Raw genomic sequence first — 22888 nt, 5'->3', positions numbered from 1 at the left:
ACTCCAAGCCATGCTGAAAAGGAAGAACAACCAACCCAAGAGTTAGAACATCTGACTGAGCATCTGATGGCAAATCCTTGCTTCCTCCTCTGCTGAAATGATACTGCTATTTTATCCATTTTTTGCTTCAACTACATGTACATAAAGTGTGTATATACATTTATATTTAAAAAAGATCTTCCCTACTTTCCTGGGGATGGCACATGTAACTACAGTTACAGAACTATGAAATGTAACTACATTGATGGGGAAAGGGACATATAGAAACGCAAAACTGACATTGAAGAAAATAGCGTGTCCGAGCAATATTTAAGTTAAGTGACTGAAGGAAATCAAAGTATCTGGCTGGAGGGGAGATGGGTAGGGATGGGAGGGCAGGGGGTGTGTTGAAGACTTTCTCTGTTTCTCTGTCTCTCTCTCCTCAATAATTACCTTCCCATATATTTGTGAAGAACAAAACAAGATTTCACATCAAAATACTAATGTAAAAATATTGGTAATTAATTTAAATTACAAATAAATTATTAGATACAGCTTTAGGTATTGTTGTATTTTGTATGTTGCAATTACACACTGGCATTAACAAAGATCATGAGCTGCTGAGCATTTTCTGCTCCCTCGCACTGTGTCAAGCTGCTACAGTTGTCAGGCACTCACAGGGAGAGGCAGTTTGAAAAGAAAAGATGAAGATCAACAGCAGCAAGCGGGACGGAATCACCCACGCATAATATCCAGTCAATGCTATGCTTTTCTTGCTGGAAAGCATAAGCTTGACAGTAAATTATGAAACAATCTGACAACTGATTTTCTTATGCTGGGCAAATTTTAGGATCCTCAAGATGACATACTGATACTTTTACCTTAGCTAAATGTGGTGGAGGTTTCTAGAGCTCTGGACTCTTCCTGAGCACAAAGAATATTTAAAAATCATCATATAAAGACTGAAGAATGCTCTAGTGCATACTTTCTGAAGGAACGAAGCATATTTAAAATGATAATTAGAACTAAATAAGAATAGAGATAACTACTAGAATAAAGTTTACTGTATTTCTCAGATGACTTATAAAGCATTGTAAAATGGAAATGCATAATTAAATTTAAATACAAGCTACATGTACATAGGTTTTTGCCTGCCTATATTATTATTATTTTTTTTTTGCAAAAAATAAAGTTAAATATAAAATAAAATAGGAGAAGGTGACGGAGAGAAAAGAAGAGGCATAAATAATGGAAGAAAGGGAAAATAACAATATAGAAGAAAAGGGATTTACTACACTGAGACACACTTGGTTTAAGGGATCCCTTACAGGAATGGGGCAATGCACTACGAGCCCAATGCTCTGTCAAGGTCTAGTTTCTCATCAGTACAGGCAACGCTGAATTTCCTTTCAGTCTGTATTTAGAATGCTCATTGTTTGGTGACACTCCAACTCTTGTGCAAGCAAAGAAAAGTAAAAAAAGCAGATATGGGGTTGCAGATTATCTTTAAAATCAGCCGTTAAAGCCAGTCATTTTCCTCAGCATTGTTTAATAGTGCTGGAAACCAATTTGCTCCCATGGTTAGCTGGGGCGATATCAAAGAGCTTTACTGGTAAACTGCTGGTGAAAAATTTTTCTTGGAAAAAACAAAGTTGCAGCCTAGCTGCAGCTTATGGCCTACGTTTGTTTCTGTAAATAAGATACTGGCAACCTGAAACCTAATGGAAATGCACATATGTGAAATAAAAGAATGAAAGAAAATGTAATAATCAGGATAATGATACAAAATATAGAAATGAAGAAAGGTTCTTTCATGAGAATAAGAAATGGCAATATAATGACTATTTGTTTGAATAGTTGCTACTACTTGTTATTATACAGTGTCTGGAAATACAGGTGTTGAATTGCTATCTATTAAGTAACTATTGTCACCCTGTTTTCTGTGACACAAGCTCTTATTTTGGAAGAAGAAATGTAGGGGCATAGAAGAGAGATCATAATATTGATGAAAAAATAATTACTTTTACCATCATTTACATTAGGGAAATAATGATTTTGCCTTTACAGAATCTTAGGAAACAATTATACTTTTTTTCATGCTTTCAGACTGTAAGAACTTGCATTATCTTGTTTAAAAAAGACAGCGCCTGTTTTAGTATCAGCAATTATTAAACTAATGTAAGTAAAAGGATCTCTAAGAAAATCGATTAAATAAAGGATTTAAACCCTTCATTTAAAATATATTCTTAGAGTTTTACAACACAACACAAGGACAATTTAATCATATAATGGAGGGCAAAATTCTGATCTATGTCTATTATGAGATGGCAGTGCCTAACTGAAGATGTTCCAGAAATCATTAATTAAGGAATTGAGACAATAAAGTTGAACCTAAACCAGTGTTTACTTCAAGTGCTTCATCTCCTGAGGTATTGAGTAAAAGAAAGATAACAACAATACCTTTGTTAGTATTTCATTCATGAACATAGGTTTCTTTTTTCTTGTTTCTAAAAAGACTTGAAATACAATATTTCTGAATAGTTTGAGTAACATTTTATACTATATACAAAAATTATACATTTGTGTTTTTTTTAGATAAAAATCAGATTAATCCATATCAGTATGTTAATAGATTTTTGTTTCAGGTGCCCAACCAAAACCGAATTTTCCTCATAACCATGTTCTGATTTAAAAAGTTAATCCTACAAACTTTTTCTACTTTTGAAGAATACAGACTGAGACAAAAATAAATTTCAACTTTAAATTTAGCATAGCCAAATTAGTCTTATTTTATAAGCCTGTGCCAAAGCACAAAGACATCAGTCTTATGTGATCGCTAGCTAGACAATATCAATAGAAATAACTGTAACAGTTTCTATTAAGATATTTTTGTATATGTTTTCAAAATCACATGCAATGCTTTTAGAGAGAAACTGTTTGTCTTCCTGTCAGCAATACGACACCAATCAATACATATACATATGCTCTTGCATTTTTTATTTTGCCTTATGTACTGACAGATTAAGTTGTCAGCTAAGTTGTTGACATAAAAATATTTCTACCATAATATGTGAGAAGTTAATTATTTTAGGCAGTAAAAATACATATTTAAAAGCAAAAGATCACTAGGGAGCTTTGTTTAAGAATATTGTTCAAAGGCTTGAGTAGGAACTCAGCTAAAGACTGGGGTAAGATTTAAACTATGGTCTTTTGGCTGAGACCTAGAATTTATGGGTCCCAAAGAATGTTATGCCAGTGTGTTCTCTCTCTAATGCATTTCACTGTCAAGGTCTGACACTGCAGCTTGTCATAAAATGGCAAATCAGGTCTTGAAGCTTTTTTTGTGGAGACTGGCAAAAACTGTATGAGGCTGCTACCATGAAATAAACACATGGATGTGGGTCTACAATAAAGTAAAAAAACAAAAAAACAAAAACAAAAACAAAAACAAAAAAGCTATTAGCAAAGCTTAAATGGAAGTGTAAAAGGGAACTAGAAGGCAAGAAGTGGCTGGGAGTGTGTACTCAGAACCTGACAGACTTGCCATTTTAATTTCTTCTTGTTGATCTCCCATAGGTGCTTCAAACAGTATCTTTACACTGATACTACAGGGAGGTAAAAGGTTGGATTAAAAAGTTTCAAAACAGGAATGTGAGCATCTAGAACTGAGCTTCTTTATTTAAGAATAAAGAAAGTGATACCTGGGAAAAAAGTGGTTGTACTGGGTAGTGCTGCTATGTGTCCTTGGGGGCAGGTAAACCTTACTAGCATAGCTGAGCTAAAGCTGGGTTAGATGTGAACAGTAGTGGGGTGGATAGAAAGAAGCATTAGCTGGACTCACTTTAGCTATTAGAAAAGACATTTTTTCATTCCAAAAGTCTTCTAAATATTATTACTTTAATAAGAATCTTTATTTTAAGAACAGGAAAAAATGGAACAGCTTTTTCTGACAGCTTATTATTGCTGTTTTGCATTAATAACAGCATAAATCTCAGCTTATAAAAGTGCTTCATTATGGACAATGATTTGTCAATGAATGTTTGAAATCTTGTCACTAGTACGTCATTGAGATGATTGTATTCTGAAGACTTTAGGCTTTGTGCCTAAAATGCTGGTCTGTTCCTATAAACAAAGTGTATGGGAGCCTATAGAAAACAGCATGACTATTACAGCAGACTCTGGCGACTAACTTAGTATATGTCAGCTGAGAGCCTGGCAAGAATATATACACATGACACAATAGGGTCATATTTTGTTAATGAAAATGTTGTAGGACAGGCTAAGGCATCATCTCTGACTTTTTTCTCTCTCCTTCTCCATTAATACTTTGTCTATATCTTCCCCTCTTGTTTACAAAATGCATTTAAATGCATTTTCTGCATTTCCTATATATTTTTGTATACTAAATCTTTTCATCTCCAATGCCTAGATTTGTCCTTATTCTCAAGGAAAAACAGTAGAGTTTATTAATTTAAACTGTAAGGACTTCTGGCAAGATCATCACACTGTGTAACTCTCATTAATTAGTATTAAGTTCTCATAGAAAATCTCTTACCTTGTACTTTACATAGAATAAGAAGCATAAGATAGGACAATATATAAGTTTCTTGGTTTGCAAAGGAAGTGCTATGACAGAGCACAGTCTGACTTGTAGCTGACTCAGTTTCCTTTTCTCTCACAGTTTGGTATGTGACACTGACCACTGGGCTTTCTTTTTTTTTTTTTTTTTTTTCCTACTCTGAGCTGCTTATTATATCAGACACACAATAGGTATTGGTACACTGCATTTTTAATATACCATACTCGGGGTTCAATTGGCTTTGCAGAGAAATGGAAAAGGCTTTGTGCTAGGCAGTTTTGTCTACATTCTTATGAAGAACATATGGCATCTGAGAAGATAACATTGCAAATTTGGTTATTTTTCTAGTTTGTGCTAGAAATTAACACAAATTATTGTTTATTCTATATAAATGGTTTTCTAAATTGACTTTCCTAGTTTTCTTCCAAACACTAAAAACAGGTGATACATGTAGCAGTTAATGATAATTTAAGCAGCTTTAGAAATACTTCAGATTTGTAGTTGAGACGGCTTGCTAAACCTAAAGAATGCACTACAATTCCTATGTTTTTCTCTATTCATTAATTCTGTTTTTTGTGGGAGCTACTTTGGACTGTTAGATTGTACAAAAACCATGGGAGAAAAAGTAGGCTTTATCTATGTTTCCCATCACATTTTCCAATCTCACCACATCTAAGACTTTTGCACTTGAAAGTGATCATCTCTTCTTGCTCCTCTGAGCTGGTAGATGAAGCAGCTTTGCCTCTTTGTAGAAATCTGTATCACCTGTCCACCTTTGGATTTCTGAAGTCTATAGCACTGTGGTGCTACATCTGGGCAGTAAGAAGCAGTGAGAAAGACCCTCTCTCAGTTCTTTTGTCAAGCACTTAGTTAGTTATCCTTCAGAATGCAAATCAGTTAACCAAGGAAATATGTTATCTGCAATGCCAAAGTGCTATTAGTTTAGTGAGAGGATGAAAGCAAGAACAGTTACCCAGAACATAGAAGAATGGAATATGCATGTGAGAAAACATCTTTGGTGTTCAGCCTCTGAGATCTATTCCGTATGCTTATTTCCAATATGACTCCTGCCTGATCTGGCCATCTCTTTTCTCAAGCCATTTTACACACTTTTACATTTGTATCATCTTGTAGACACCAGGAGGCATTATCATGGATTCTTGATTACAGACAGAATAACAGCTTTTGATTGAAGTAGAATATAGCAAATTTAAAGGTGAAATCTTGTCCTCTCTCAGCTGTATGGAAAATGACATTTACTTCAAGGATCACAATGGCTGCATGTACGCTAAACAGCATTTCTCACTGTGATACACATGGCAGCCTTCACCTCATCCTTATTCAGATCAAATCCAAGGCACAAGGGAAAGCTGGGTCTGCCATACCTCTGTATTTTGCCTTGATAAGAGATGAGGGTGCATGCAGGCTACTTTTGCAGGGCCAGTGGCTTGGAAAGCTTTGTGAGTCCCTTGTTACAGAAAACATTAAAACTGAATGTACTTACCTCATTATACACAAAATGTGTTTGTTGTTTAGTCTGTTATTAATATATCTTGCTAAAACACACAGTAATTTCCTGCAGAACTGTAGTATTGTAGACATATACTATTACTGAGATTCTGATAAATCTCGTACTAATTGAAAGACATTTGCAAGGAAGGCAAGGAATTTTATCTTCTTTTTTACACAAATGATGATCTAAATTTATATATAAGTATATTCCTCCTGCTTTACACATACATGATGTCAAGAAAAAGTCTGCTCTATACTTACTCTTGTGTTGTTTCTTTCAGCTTTCAGTTCTGAAATCTCCTCCTCCTTTTCAAGCAGCTGTTCCCTACATGTATTTAATTCTTTTGTCAGTGCAGCAAATTCCTATGAAATAAAATCAAATATGAAGTTAAGTTTAAACACCAAAATCATTAAATATATATGCTTTCTACAGTTTTAGGATTTATATAATATTTACAAATCATCAATACAAACTAAAATAGCATACATAAACATCAACACTTATCAAAAGCTTTTAAAATTACGCATTTTTCATTGCAAGACTAATAAATCTAATAAAAAGCACCCATGCAAAATACTAGTATAAGTTTAGAAATAAAAGAAGGTCTGAGATGATGACAACATCCCCCATACATAACATACCAGAACTACAGCACAAGGAAAACAAAATTGGCCTATTTCATAACAAGAGAGACCCACATAAAGAGGTTCAACTCAATGTATCCACATATGTATCTGTGAAATATTCCTATTTAAAGGTCTTGATTTACTGTTACTCTTCAAATATATACTTAAATTTTACCTATACAAATGTCAGTCAGAGATTTGCCATTAATTTCAATAAGGAAAAGGTTTCAATCTGTCTACTTTTGACAAGCCCAACATATACTAGATGGTAGTAGCTGATTTACCCATTACACCAAAAACATTCTACATCTCATGGAAGCAGTGAAACAAAGAATGAGAAGCCTTTGTAATATGGCCAGAAAAAATCATGTACCAGAAAAAAATAGGTCTCCTGATGAACAGCACTGCTACTTAACAAAAGTATAAACATATTTTTAAATATTAAGTTAATTAATTGATTTTGACAAAAATAGTTAGTAGCCCTTAAAAGCACCCATAAACAGCCAGGATTAAACTGCAGTCATTCCTAACTCCCCGAAAAGAAAGCAGTTTAAGAAAAAAAACATGTCCAGGTGGTTTATCTCATCAGCCAGTAGGATAAAGCTGAGACTAAATCTATTTAAGACAAAAGCTGGCAATGATCTCTAAAGAACTTGGTCTGCTCTCTCCCTTCAAGTTGTGGAAAGCAGCTTTTATCCAAACTAAAGGGTTTTTCAACAGTTTGGTAGGTATTCTTAGGCTTATTCTGTTTTAAACTAATTTATAAATAGTTAATGATATATACTATTATTGATAATATAAGATTGATATTGTCAATAATATATTGATATATTATCAATATATAACTATTTTTTCCTTTTTTCAGCAGCTGAACTTTAATTTACTTTCTGCCTCCAGGTAGATTGCATGGCAGTAAGGAAAGTGTTGTTCTGATATTCTCAGTGGATTTTGCTTTAGAGATTAGCTATTGATCACACGAACCATGTAATGATGTCTTGTGCCATACCTCCTAATCTGTATTTTGATCGTACTTCCTAGTGGTCAAAAGCTTTATAAGCTATGCAGTATACAATATGTGATGTAAGAGTCCCTAAGTTAGCTTTGTAAATTGGATTTAAAACTGTTTTCAGTTTTCAAAAGTATTGTTAAAACTTTTGCCTTTAGATCTTACTTTAGCGGTGTCACACTGTCTAGGTTTGCTTAAACTCTTGTATTTAAGGTTGTTAATTAATGTCACATACCAAATGAAATATCGTATTTAATAGTCACCCAGCAATTTAAGGTCAGATTTAATTGGAATTTTGAAGCAGGAAAGCACATATGCACGTATTCTTTCTTTATATTCTTTTAACATAAATTTTATAGTGTTTATGGTAGGTAAATCTATGTTGCTAGTACTGCTAATATAAGCAGTATGACAGCATTTTTATCTACTATTTTTCATTTCTTTGTTTTGTTTTAGTTGAAATTTAAATAGACCTTTGGTATACGCTTGAGTATCTGGATGGGTAAGAGGTGCTGAAAAGGATAGAAAGTATCATCTGGTGACTTATGATTCCAGTTACTAACTGCCATAAGGCAAAGCAGTCTGCTAATGTTCTTTTGCTGTTTTGCTTCAAAAGAGAGAAAGATATGAGTTTATAAAATTGCACATTCTTTGCTCTGCCAGGCCAAGCCTGCTACCGTCAGTATGATCTCTCATGCTTTGGTAAATATAATCTGAAATAATATAGACATTTGAATTTCTACTACTTTGTTGAACGTCATAGATAGTATTCTTTGTGAATTTTTCTTTTGACATCAGCATAAGCTTTCCCTTGTTTAAAAACAAACCATTAGTCAAAATTCTGCTCCCAGAGTCCCATACTTAACAGTGTCCTCTCAGTCTCCAAATATTTTCAGTTTATAACCCTCATGGTTATTAAGTGCCAGTTTGGCTGGGCTACATGTATCTAGTATCTTAGACCTCTTTATCTAGTCATGGACACAGCTCCTTCAAACGTTTTAATTATTCAGTTGCTGCTGTCCTCTGAAATTCCTCTGTTGATGTATTTGCAGTACCAGTATTTACAAGAACGAGTCACTTCGTCATACCTCTGGAGCTCAAGTGGCCATATCTCTTCATCTGAGATACAAGTGACAGTTAACAAGTCAAGAGCTTTGACTTCTCTGAATTGAATGATGATAGAGCATTATTCTTCTTGTTGTTTGTATTGTAAGTCTTTTGCGGGCAAAGTCTCAAAAGTAAAATTGAGTTTGCCCTAGAGCTTCTTTTTCTGTCACGTCTGCTTTGACAAATTAACAGCTATGATAAGAGCTCATAAAAACTTGCTTTTGAATTCGTGCTTCCAATATTGCAAGTGAAACTCATTTTAAGTATGTCCTTTCACTCCAAGGTATCCCTGAGATATGACACTGTAATGCTCCAGAGAAGATGTTTCTCCCACAGGTTAGATGGAAAGCAAAACATATTTTTGTTTTATCTTGTTATGTAATAAATAACATGCAGTGATAAAAACCTCTGCTCTTGCAATTCCCCCTGTATATACAGAGATCAGGGGAATACTGTCATCTGGAATTATTGTTTGCAGCAGAAATCTTGCATGGTCAGTCATACTTTGTGAGCCCTGAAGGTAGTATCTGTTGCATAACTAATAGGACTTGACAGGCACAACTGCACTCTTAAAGCTTATGTACAAGTTGTTTGGATATAAAGCTAATTAAGAAATAAAGAGAATCAAAACCATGAAAATTACTCATTTGATTTCATTGTTTTTATACTACAAAATGATATCAGGACACTTTTTTTTTCAGGATAAACAACAGTAAAATATATTTGCCATCTGAATAAATATAATCTTGGGACCTATTTGGCCTGTTTTTTCCCTTTTTGTCTCTCTACTTGGGCTGTAACACTCAGTCTGTCTGAGAAATAGCTGACTCAAAATGACAGTTCTTCACTTATCCCATGTGTATCTTTGAAGAGACAGCAGAAGCCTTGAAAACAAATGCAACAGGAATTTGTGACCACTGAAAGGACCATTTGGCATTACAATCCAAGAGTCAAGGACTTCGCCTGGTGAAGCAGCTGAGACACAGCCAGAGCTCAAGGGTGCCCAGGAGAGTGGGAGGCCATTGGGACAGCCAGGCTGTCAGCGCTGCCAGATGTGCTGGCAGCAGGACTGTGCAGAGGAGGCATACCACAGCTTCCTTATCATCAAATCTCTACCACTAGGGACAAGCTTAACAAATGCTGCTCTCTTCGCTTATTGTTCCCAGGAAAGCTCTGCAAGGTTCATTTTGCATGACCTATACAACTAGCCTCCAAGGTAAGGGCATGCCATAGAAATGAGACCCTAGAGCTGCAACACTTGACTGGTCATCCTGTGAGTATAGTATAGTATGGAGTGAGTTGAACCCAAATGAAAAATGCAAACAGCCTCTCATCATACACACACCCACATCCTTAATGAAAGAATGGAGAAATTTAGACAAAATTTGTAAGACAAAGAAAAAAAAAAATCAATTTCAGAGTCATTGGGGAGATTCAGCTTAAAAACTCCTCCTCTGGAACTTCCATTTTTGAAACATGGTTCATTTCAGGAATGAAAGAATAAACTTATCTCTGCATGGATACATAATGGTTAGGGTTTACCATTTTTATTTTATATTCAGCACTATCTACATAGACAGATATGCCTTCCCACAAATTTAGATGTAAGTCATTTAACATGAGAAATGACTACCTACTACAATTCCCTGGGAGCTTTAACCTTTCATTTGTTACATTTTCATCCAATTCAATTTTCTAAAATTGTACCTTCTTTCTTTTATTCTTTCATTGGAAATATTGCTAAAAATACTTCATGCTTTTTAACCAAGGATTTATTTTAGCAATTTTGCCACTACCAACACAGAAGTTTTGACCTTGTTGACAGCTATTAGCAAGACAAAACACTTTGAAGTTCTGGATGAAAGTCTCCTTTTTTCATACTACAGAAGAGCCATAATAATAGTCCTTCATTCTAGATTAGGTTGAATACAAGATTTCAATATTTAGGTTTAGTGTCACAAGTTTAGTGTCAATCTTCTGAAATGTTTAACATTACATTTACACTCAAAATAAGGGGTTTAGATTAGAAAACTCAAACTCTAAACCCTGAAATACTGTGCCTTGAAATGTTGTATTATTACAATATCCAGGTAAAAACATGAAATATAATTTGGATCTCAGGATGAAAATTTTGGTCTCGTCATGCATAAAAATAAAATAATGCTTTCAAAGTTTTAGAGTAGTCTGAATTAGTCTTACTAATATTATCCAGTTGGCTTGTACTATGATGCTGTTTGCACAGAGATTTTTCTGTACTTCTCCAAAAATAAATATAAGGAGGTTGATTCAGTTTCCCTTTTCCCCATTTTATGTGGTGCATATTTCTTTCTTTTTTATTTGTTTGATTTTTGTTTTTACCCCTTTAAGAAAATTGGCCACTAGTACTAAATTAAATACTAAATAATATGATGTAGATGTGGCCACATCATATTGAATGAGTGAATCTCTAATTTGAACTGAGAGTTACTTTGTTTAACTTGTGCCAAGGTTTCAGATAGGGAAGGTGTGATCTTATTGGCTCTTACTTATCCACTAAATATGTTTCAAACTATCCAGGCATTACTGATGCTCGTTTGGCTTATTTAGTGGACTGCATGATATCGAGCTTGTGGAAACTATGATTAAATGTGACAATGTGAGAGTTCATTAATTCACAGAGAAAAATGAAGAGGAGGAGATTTCTCTTACGTAAGAGAGAAAACTAACTCAGTAACACAGTGGACTTGTGACCCCACACATTTTTTTTTTCCTTTTTTTTTTTTTTTTTCCTTTTCAGAACTCTGGGCATTGATTGAAATTATCAAGTATGCTGACACTTACACACACATAAGTACACAGTCAATGCTCCTTGGAAGAAAGAAAAAAAAAACAACACAAAAACCACTTTTTAGAGGCTTGGAGCCAATGTCATCTACAAGAATACATAATACCAACACCTTTATTGAACAGAAAATGGGACAAGTGAAGAGCTGTTATATAGCTCTCCATCATGACAGAATTCATCCTTTAAATACTCTGTTGAAGTTATATTGTATTTTGAACTAAGGCTTGCAAATAATTTTTTTTATTCAACTGTTCCTTTTTGCGTAGAAGAACTCAGACTAGTGTAGACTTGTCTGTGGATGGCCTACTATTGTGAATGGAGTAGTTACTTTTAAGACTCTGGTCCCAAATTAAAACAGAAGTAATTGGATTTTCTGAACAACAACAAAAAATCCTCCAAATTCTCTTTCGATGCCTAAAAAAATAAATACGTATTTTGCTTCTAGAAAACACCAGAAAGAATAATAAGGGAGAACTAAGGATTTTACCAAATTAAATATATATCTCATTAAGGCCCTTTAACATATTAAATAATTTCAGTTATTTATATATACAACATATGTTATATATATTCAGTTAGTTATATTTAGGTTTAGCTTTGTAGCTAACCTGACATAACCTGATTTTTTTTTTTAAATAAATATCTAATTTCAACAGCTGTATCATATTACTTTCATGATTTTTAGAAGCACAAGTAGCCCCAAAATATTCAAAATTATATTTTAAAAGTCAACCAAAAAGAAACGTTGTTACCTGTAAAAATATTAGTCAAAATGCCAGTATTTCTAGATATAGTTATAGATAAAAGGAAGAATATACCACTGTCAGGACTTGTGGTGTATTCTGCCTAATTTTCCTGTTGTAGAAAAGTGCATTCCTACAGATTTACGAAGCGAAAGTGAATCTCCCCAGCAGCATGAGCATTATGGCTATGCCTCAATTTATTGCAATGATTTTCTTACTCAGGATTACTTCAGGAATAAATATGACATTTTACATAGGACACACGAGCACAAATCTGCCATTATAGAATCCACTTGAAACTAGGTCAATAATAATACGAAGGTAATTCATGTTTTTAGAATCACTTTTAAAATTAGTACAGCCACAAGTAATGACCCAAGTCTAAAGTTCTCATCAGGACCAAAAAGCTGAACACAAGCCTGTGTTCCATTATTTCTCAATTAGAATTAGCCTGCAAATTTCTAATTTAGAAACCTGATTTTCATTCAATGCCAGGTAAAAAGTGTTCTGTTGATACTCTTATTTTTTTTGTCAGTCAATTGCTCTCTATTGGAAACCTGCTGAGTGAGGTATGCAATCTGTTGTTTTAATAATTTTTCCCACTCCCTCTGTTTTTAAATAATTTAGAATTGGTGTTCTGCATTATCTGTATATATCGATCACTAAAATATATATTGATGCTTCCTGAAGAATACCAATAGGTAGTGCTCTATTAAAACAAAGCTAGGTTACACAGTTACAGTAATAGTAGAACAGAGGACTAGGAAAAAAGGGCATGATATAATCAACAACAGATTTTTAATTTGTTACAAGAAATTTTCTTTGTTCTGCAAGAATTGTTAATTATGACAGTAGATATGAGTTCACAAGTCATATCAAACACAAGGCAGTAGATGATGATAATTCAACATTTCTTATTTATTATTCTTCGTATCAAGCTATAAAGCTTGAAGCTTCAAAGGACTTGACAGTCTCCACCCATAACAATTAAATGTTAAAATTTATAAAAATATAATGTACTTTTAAATACTTTTTTAGTTGTTATGATGTAGCAAATCTAATTATACCAAACTAGAGTCGTTCTTTCCTATTTATGAACAATAATGAAATTAAAGTCTTCTTTCTTTTCCCTAAAGCAACCAAATGGAAAATTTAAAAGTCTCTTATTTTGTAGTTTATGTTAACCAAATTGGTTCAATTTAGAATAGGTACCACAGTGAAGAACAGCATACTCTGTTCCTCTGAAAACAGCAACAACTGTTTTAAGATCTTTGCTTCTTACTGATGGGAATACTGAGGATTTTTTTTTTTTTTGGTCTGCAACCAAAATAAACAGTTCTTGAATTATTACTGAAATGCAGTGAGATGGGGAAAACATCATTCATTTGTGAATATAATAAAGCGTAATTTATAATTTAGGTGGGTGACTTGTAAACAGCTTGCAATATTATAGATAGTATAGCATGAAAATACAGACTGGATTACAATGTGCTTTAGTTACTGTATTTCAGAATCTTTGTCTCACAGATATTTATATCCGCCTCTTCTAAAAGTACACAATTTGTGGATATAGTTATGCTGCAGACTAAATTAGAGTAAATTATTGTTTTCAAATTATATCTTTTAATATCAAAGATATTCACAAGAGTATGTCTTGATTGATTAAATATTGTATTGCAACAAAACTGATGACAATTTACTATTCCACGGTTAAAAAATTATTACCTATATAATAAAGAAAAAGAGCAAAATATGGTCTAAAATGACAGACTATAACTAATTTATAAAACAATTTCATAAAGGACTGAAGACAAAGGAAAATGGGATTGACTTTATTCCAGTTGGTGAGCATATTTTTTCAGATATTTAAATATTAAATATAAAATATGTGAAATGGTTACAGAGAAGCAGAAAAAGCAAAGAATAAATTTCTGTACTGAATTACATGACTACCACCTCCCATTGCCGGCACAGTTTTATTTTATGTTTATAATCCAACAATTGGGGTCTCCTGACATAATATGAAAATTATTGAAGTGCTTTACAGACTGTACAATGGCTGCAGCATATAAACACGTACATACAACTCTCATTATAAGGCAGATTGAGGTCACTACATGGCCCTAAGAAATAACCTAAAATAAATCCTGACAGAGAGAATATATGGAGGGTGACTGTAAGATGAAACACATACTTACCAGTAAACAGAATAGTCCATGTCTTACAATATTGGTAAAGAATCTACAGCTTATTTTGTTGCCAATTCCAGTTTACAAGTCTGGTTGATTTTTAGCATGCCTGATTTACATTTCAAACTCTCAACTTAGCTTCGACTTCTTCCTCTGCACAGCATCTTGCTTTCTTCCAGGCAAACTTGACATAGAGTGACCTTTACTTCTCCCTCATTTGGGGGAACACGCACTGTTCTGACACTTTTCTCCTTCCCTTCTTCCTCAGCATTGTCTCTGGGTAAATCTTATCACTGATCACTAATTCAGCTATTAATAATAGGTCAACAAGTCTGCTATTCTGATTTAGAACACATCCTTCCTTCCAAAGCAAAATTGTAGTTTTCCCTTTCATAGTACATTAAATAAATGACATTCAATCTTTTACTATTTTACGTATGCTTAATAAAATAATAAAACTTTAACTTTATAAAATCAAGTAAAAGGTACTTGATCTTGTGGGTGTTTTCCACTGTTTCCCATTTTTTCCATAAGTTTGCCCAGAATGAAAAAATAAAATTTAAAAAAGATAAAAAAGGAGGAGAGAGAAAAAGTAAACTTGCTTAATTCCAGTATTTTGAATAACACCCCATAAAAAGCTGAATATTAGACATACTCTAACAAATCTTTAAGTTAAAAATGTTGGATTTTTTTCTCTTTTATAGGAAAAAGAATTGTCAAAGAAAAATCAGAATGAAGTATAGTAACTGATCTCATGCACAAACTGACCTTTTAACATAAATTGTATTTGATTGTATATCTATTCTTTTTCCTGGCAAGAATAGATACAGACATACTCCCGCAAGTCTACCTGAGTCTTGAGAATGGAAAAGTTAGATTTTCTGTGTGGTATTTATCACCTCATTTGAGAGGTATGTTGTATAAAAATCTATACCCGAGATGAGTAAAGGAAGAAGATACTTTTAGGATGTGATTGGGTCAACATTCTATAAATATCTCTTTAGGGCTGAAAAAGGCCCTACAATGTAGAATTCCTTGTTTTTCTAAGTAGGGAATTGAGAGAATGGCCTCATTTGCCCTAGAGAAGCCTGCTTTTGGTCAGATTGGTCCCAGTCTAAGCTTATTTGAGAGAAGTGAAGAAAATTCCCAGTTTTAGATATCATGATAGATATCGCTTTAAAGTTGGTATCACTGGTGGCAATCACCTCCAAAAACAACTGTGGAAATTGCAAATATAAGGTCATAGTAATCATCTCACTGTTCTATGTGCTAGTATTTAACTGGAGCAGTATGGGGTGGTTTGGCGGTTGGGGACCAAGGGTCTTGGGTACCAATTGACCAGTCAGGATGAATATCAAGAATTCAAAATGAGAATATAATAGACAGAGAAGAGTGCATAATTGGACAGATTGAAAAGCCTGTTTTCTGTAGGGAAGAGAAGTTTAACTGGGGATATTGCTCCAATAAGCAAAAGGCTGTTTGGTGTAAAGACGTGAGTGATTATTCTCTGTGTGCATTGAGAGTGGAGCATAATCAGGTTATATATTGCACTAAGGCCACTGAAGGGAGTACTAGGAAAGCTCTTTATAAGAACAATTAAGCAACCAAGCTGACTATACCATACGAGTGTAGTGACTCTTTCAGCGACAATTCAAACAAACATCTGTGAGGGTTTATGGTCTCATCTCAAAGAATGAGATAAGGAATAAATGAATGAGGAATAAATGATGTTTGAAAGACATTTCCATTTTTGAGTCAATGACAATTAATCCATATATATCATTTCACTACTGTGAATTCTACTTTATCTTCTTCTGGTAGCTCCCTTAACTGAGATGACTACAGTACATATTGTCTTCTATGTTGAAACTGCATTTATGGATAGCTCTTGTTTCTATCGCAAGATCACTTCAGGAAGGATGGCATCCTGTGGGAGGAATGCAACATGGAGCAGGGGCAGAGAGTGACTGCAAAGGAGTGGCAAAGACAAAGCATTAGGGACCGACCACAGCCCCCATTGCCTGTTCCCCTGTGCCACTCAGGGGGAGGACATAGAAGAAGGTGGATGCGGGGAAGGTGTTTTTCATTTGGTTTTAGTTTCTCACTGCTCTAGTCTGTTACTAATAGGCAATAAATTATTTTAATCTCCCTATGCTGGGTCTGTTTTGCCTGTGATGACAATTGGTAAGTGATCTCCCTGTCCTCATCTCAACCCTTGAGCCCATTTCATTGTATTTTCTCCCCCTTTCCCTTTGAGGTGGGGGAGTGAGAGAGTGGTTGTGGTGGAACTCAGCTGCCCAGCTGGGTAAAACCACCACATCATGCCAGAAATACTCAAATATACATATGGTCACCTCATATAAACTAATATATATGAAACATACATAAAACAATATATGAACCAGACTAAAGTTTTGCTAATTTAGTTATGTAACTTAGGTTACTCCACCTAATACTATTCATGTTTCTCTGTAAAATTGAAAATTCAAAACTGGGCAAACCCATATCTTATTTTGTTTTTAATTAGGCTTAATTAAAAATATTTACAAGTGTATGTCAAAGGCCTAAAATCTGAAACTTCCTGGAATCTGAAAACTCTTCTCCTCCTGCAGCTCCTATTGCTACCTAATCTTCACCTCTGTTCAACCTTCCAACCACTCACCCCCCCCCCCCCCCCCCCCCCCGCACCCTCCCCTCTCCCCTCACACGTCAGGAACATTTGGGCTTGTTTGAAGTGTAACTGTCACTTTGAAAAGTCTGGAGATTTGCTGATCCAGATCTAACCCTCTAAATGAAAGCTACACTTCAAACAAGCCCGGTTGCCTTTGAGGTGCTGTAGAGCTACTGTTCCTGTTTGAAGTTCATTATCTTATTACATCACTACCGATTCAGTAGTGCATCTGTCTTTTCTTACTACATTGTGTCTCCAGATAACTAAATAAACATAGATGATATCTTTCAGAACAGGGTATACATGACAACTTTGAGCTCTTCTATTCGGAAAGCCTAAGTTTAGGATTACATCTATCACCACAAGATCTGAAAGAGTCACATGAAGGGCAGAGGAAATAAAAATTTACCTTTCTAAGGTTGTGTTTTAGTAAAATACATGCACTCTCACAAATACAAATATACAAACAGCCTCCTAAGTACTTTTTCCAGATACATTTAAATATCATGGCCCTCTATACTAGACTACAGTTTAGTCCTTGCTGATCACCCTTCCTCTGAAATCACAGTGGCTCAAGTGAGAAGAGAAAACATGATTTTAATGATACTGATCTTCACAAATCCCAGTGTATGTGCAACATAAACAAACCATATTTATGTTATGCCTCCCCTGTGAAAGAGAATGCATACAGACATATTTTCTATCTGACCATAGATACATGTCTATCATTCACTGTATAGAAACACTTCACAAGCTCTCTTTTTGTATTTTACTGTATAATCAGTTGATTTGTATTTTTCCAAGATGTGTTAATCCCTGAGGTTCAGAAATTAAAACAAACAAACAATCAAACAAGCTAACATGTAAAAGAAAGTATTTTAAAAACATATTTTTTCCACTAAGTATTTACAGGATATTTCCATTAAAAAAAAAAAAGCTATAAAAATGACAAGTAAACATCCCAACAAAGGCAAACACCACAAATTTAACAGAAATGAAACACCTGTTTCAGATCATGCTTATAACTGCCAGCTAGGGTGAAACGCATTACTACTATAACCTCACAAATCTTCACAAAGGTGTTTCTATAGCTATTCATAATGCAATATTGCTAAGTGAGACAAGATCCTATCTTTGCTAAGCTGGATGTTTGTATTTTTCATGACAGCCAAAATATACAACTACACAATGCAACTTTTGCCCTGGTACCCCTCTTTTGGAGCCTATGGGTGTAGAAATCAATCTGAATTAGAGCTATTAGAAAAAAAAAATATATTTTTTTAAAAAGATAGTCACTAGCTGCAACCCATCAATTTCTTGAGGCTTATTTATAATTGTGCAGCACATTGATTTAAAAGGCAATTTTTTATTGTATCTGGGTAAAGAGCCACAGTTCAAGGCCAAGGGCAGGTCTCACCTGGCGTTCTTTCCTCCATTTATAGCCAGGATGATTTATTCTGGTACCTTCACCAGCCTCATAGCAGCGGATGAGATAATACTGTCACAACATGATTAAATACCAGCATTCACAAATGTGATCAGGATTGTATCTCTGAAGTATCCACGTTATAGGAGCCTTATATTAATCTCTGTGCTTGCTCTGATAAACCGATAAGTAATTAATAGCTGATAGCAATTAACAAGCTCAAACAGCTTATTCTGTCAGGTCTTCAAATGTGGCTAATGCTTTCTTTGATGAGCAACTGGGCAAAAGGCGGAGACAAATTTATAAAGAATAAGCTGGAAATATCTATTCAGCAAAACAGAAAGCAAATAAAAGTAAATAAATAAGTAAAGGAACCTCCCTTCACTCATCAACTACTTGGTATATCTGATAAAAAAAGTTTAGCCATCTCAGAAAGCTGCGAAAAATGCAACAAACTTTCACCAAACAAAATTAGAAGCAAACAAACAAGGAAAGGAGGGCACAGCATAATTTAACACAAAATATGAATAATATATAGATATGACAAGTAGCATTAGCTGGAGAGATATTTGCAATCAAGATGACGCTAAAAAGCAGTCAAAAGTTGAAAGCAAAATTTAATGGATGACAGTCTTTCTAGATGAGAATTTCTTGTACTAGATAAAGGTGAGTAAAATCGAAGAGTTTCTCATTTGCATAAATTACCACCAAAGCTTTACAGTAAACCTTTTACGTTAAATGTAAACATTCCTTTTAGTTCCTCAGTAGAAGGGAAAAATCTCTTATAGCTGTAGAGAAATATTCCAATCAAGAGAAATGAGATTTAGTACTTTTAACATGAAAAAAAAAAAGTAGAAAATAAACTAAGACTATGGCATTTTATCATGCCATTGATACATGAAAATAAATTTCTCAGTAATAAAAGCAAGATTTTTCTGAACAGGAAAACCAAAAATCTTCAGAAAATAGTACCTCACTAGGTCCCCATTATTTAGAGAATGTATGTGTTTGCAGCTTAAAACAAAGCAGTGGGACCTAGTCGAGTGTAGTAAAGATTATTAATAATTACAGCAGTCATACTATACTATATTTTGTAAATTTTTATTTAGTCCTCCCAATCCGAAGCTCTGAAATCTCTGTCATCACAAAAAGGTAATTGCCTGGCTATATACTATATTTAGTATATAAACATCACACATTAATTTACCAAAATGTCTTGAATATATCCCTGCTCTTGCAGGCAGACATCCATTTTAGCACTTCTGTTTATGTTGTTTAACAGAGTCTGTGGTGAGAAGGATGTAAAAGATGGAAGAATCCTAGCCATATGAAATGAAGAAAAAGATAACTCTAAAGATTCTTGTTCCATGCCAAGGCCTACATCGTAGCTGCCACTAAATCCCAAATGTGGCCACGCAGCTCCCACCTTCAGCTCTCTCACAGGTACCATCTTATAGACTGTCTGCAAGCCATCTACAGGTAACCTGGCAGGCAAAATCCCTAAGCCACTTAACAGTTTGGAAAGCTGATGGCTCAGTGTAGTATGAAACTACTCTGGGCAATGGACTCTATCTGATCTGGACCCGACTGATGAACTTTATTATCTGAATGTGTAGAAACTCTGGAAACAGAGATGCAAATATACTCTCTCAACAGGAAAGAACTGATTATGAGAACTGATTTTGAAACCTAAATAGATTTATTTTCCTTTTATTAGATAGGTTATGTAAAACTGTATGATAATCTGAGTACAAGGTCTTTGCTAGATCTGCAATTAACAGTTTGCTTAAGAACGTACTCCTAACTTAATTTTTAAATATAAATGAAAAGTTTTACTTCTTTTAGCTTATTCTCTAAAGGCCTTCTCTGTAATAACTGGATATTTTTTCACAGGCTTTTTTTTTTTTTTAACATTTAAAAACAATTATTTGTATTGGTATCAAAGAACTAATTATTTAATAAAAACAATTATTCATATAGTTGATTTATTTTTTACCTTTCTATATACCATATTTCTGTACCATATTTCTGTTTATATTTCTATTTCTGTTTTTTTTTTTTTTATATACCACTTTTCAGTACATTTCTGTTTGTTTACTGATTTTTCTGTTTTATGACATCTTTTATGTATTCCAGGAGATTTGACTAAAAATGTGTATTTTACAAATTAAATGTTTTTATTACCTGGATTTGGGTGGCTTTATTATCTGAATGGTCAAAGCTCTCTCCTTTGAACTTAAGAAAAGAGGTAAATGCATATATGATCCACTTTCTTTTTTCTTCATATTTTGTTCTTCCAAGAATATTTGCTGTAATTTGCAACATGACTGATTCTGCGTGACTGATCAATGAGCTTCTACAATGAAAGAGGCTCAGTAAAGGCAGGCAAGAAAGATGTGCTTACAAATCTCAGAAAAGAACGTAGGAAGTGGCCACAGCTGTCGTAAAGGGAGCTAAACTTATCTCAGTACCAAGGGTTGGCCTTTACTGTAGATGAATGGCTTTATCAGTTGAGTAGGTCAACTGGCTATGTAAATGGCCTTCCCTTAAATAATTAGAGAAAGCATTGTCCTCCTGTGCCAACCAGCCCAGCATGAGGGAAGAGGCTCAGCCCAACATAAGAATATAAAAATCAAACAACCAGCAAAATGAACTTGGAAGAGAGCAAAGGGCTTGAGCTGGCTTCAACTCATGTATGTATTCTTTCCAAGAGACAGGGGACATCCAGTGTCATGGTGGTGAGCATAAAGAGATTGGCAATGGTTATCACGTTTCAACTGTATATTGCAATTGCTTATGTTCTGATTTCAGTATATTGCTGTATTACTTTTCTAAATCAAAATCCCATGTACTGACAAATACCTTCAAATAAGTAAATTTGGCATTAAACATTAAACCCTCCTTCTGTGGAATACATAAATGAACCTGGTCAGAGAGTATTGGGCTCTGAAATTCTGAGAACTCAGCAGCAGAAATTCAATAGCTCTTACAGATTTCTTCAGTTCTTTAGAAACTGATGATACAATGCAGGCACAGGTGCAAAATGTTAATTTATGTTAAGGCTCTACCAAAATGACAAAACACGTGACTACATTATGGATAGAGTCAGAGTTTCAAACCATATGAATAAAAGTACTGTTCTGAGGGACTGTAAAATGTTTCTAGAAATCTCGACTGCATTGTCAAACCTCTTAGGAGTAACAACATATGAATGATTCAGACTCAAAAGCTTTTTCCATGAATTGAGTTTTTGTTGAGTTGAAATAGGTTTCTATGGCAGCAGTAATGTCATAAATGATTCCCCATGGCTTAAAAGTACCAGGCAGCAATGCCTCTAGCACCTACTGCACTATTTTCAATCAAGAAAAGAATTCATGCTGGGACCCAGGTGACAGATGTGCATCATCAGCCATGTCCTCCATCAGATTGGTTAAAGTGGCAAGGCTATCCAGGTCTGAAAGTTAGTCCCTCACAGTAAATCTGGCCAAACTAGATCCCAAGAATACCTTAATATTTTGGGAATTCTTATTTTAAAAAAGTCATCTGCATCGTGATAACCTAAATCCAACAGCTAGATTCCTTCTCAAGGATGGAGTTGTCTATTTATCTAGCTGGGATTCCTCTATCCTGACTTATAAATCTGACTTCAGATGTCTCTCTCAAAAGTCAGTCAGACTTGGAAGTCTAAACCAGTAAACTTTGTTTGAAGGGACAAGAACTAAACTTTCACAATGTGATAAAGAGAACTAGTGCTTTCATGCCCTTTGAAAATATTAAGAAAACTAAATATATCTTTCCATAGTATAATACTTTGAAGCACTATCTCATTAAGGTCAAATACATTGAGCATTTCTGTCTGACCCAAGTGAAAGTAACCTAACTTTCCCCTCAGTCCTTATGTTCTAACATTCCATACACAGAACAGATTTGTTTCATATTAAATGATTTATATTAATTTGCTCTATCAATATGCCTAAAAAAAATACCCTGAGGCCTAATATTTCATCACAACATGTGGTTTGAAACCAGAGAAAAACATGGTTTCTCTCTGAAGGAACTTACAATCTAGGTATAAAACAGAAAACAGTAAATTGCCATGGCTGAGTCAGAGACAATGTGACAACATGACAGATAATTGGCTTCAGCTACCTACTGTGTAATCAATTTTCCTGATAAATCAACATAAATGATAAAAGATAGACATCATAGCCACCTGGGATGACAA

General features: G+C 34.4%; 1 protein-coding gene across 16 annotated transcripts in view; it reads right to left on the bottom strand.

Moving 5' to 3' along the window:
* PPFIA2 (PTPRF interacting protein alpha 2) overlaps positions 1-22888 on the bottom strand; it is a 343054-nt gene that overhangs the window by 128645 nt on the left and 191521 nt on the right. For all 16 annotated transcript variants that reach the window (XM_083807695.1, XM_083807685.1, XM_083807694.1 and 13 more), the window contains one exon: positions 6332-6433. In XM_083807695.1, coding sequence (XP_083663821.1) covers positions 6332-6433 — 102 coding nt within the window. The remainder of the gene's footprint in view (positions 1-6331; positions 6434-22888) is intronic.

The sequence above is a fragment of the Anser anser genome (assembly GCF_964211835.1).
Source record: "Anser anser genome assembly, chromosome: 1".
NCBI classification, from domain to species: domain Eukaryota; kingdom Metazoa; phylum Chordata; class Aves; order Anseriformes; family Anatidae; genus Anser; species Anser anser.
Note: the sequence above shows the minus strand (reverse complement) of the source record. Positions and strands in the feature narration are given on the sequence as shown.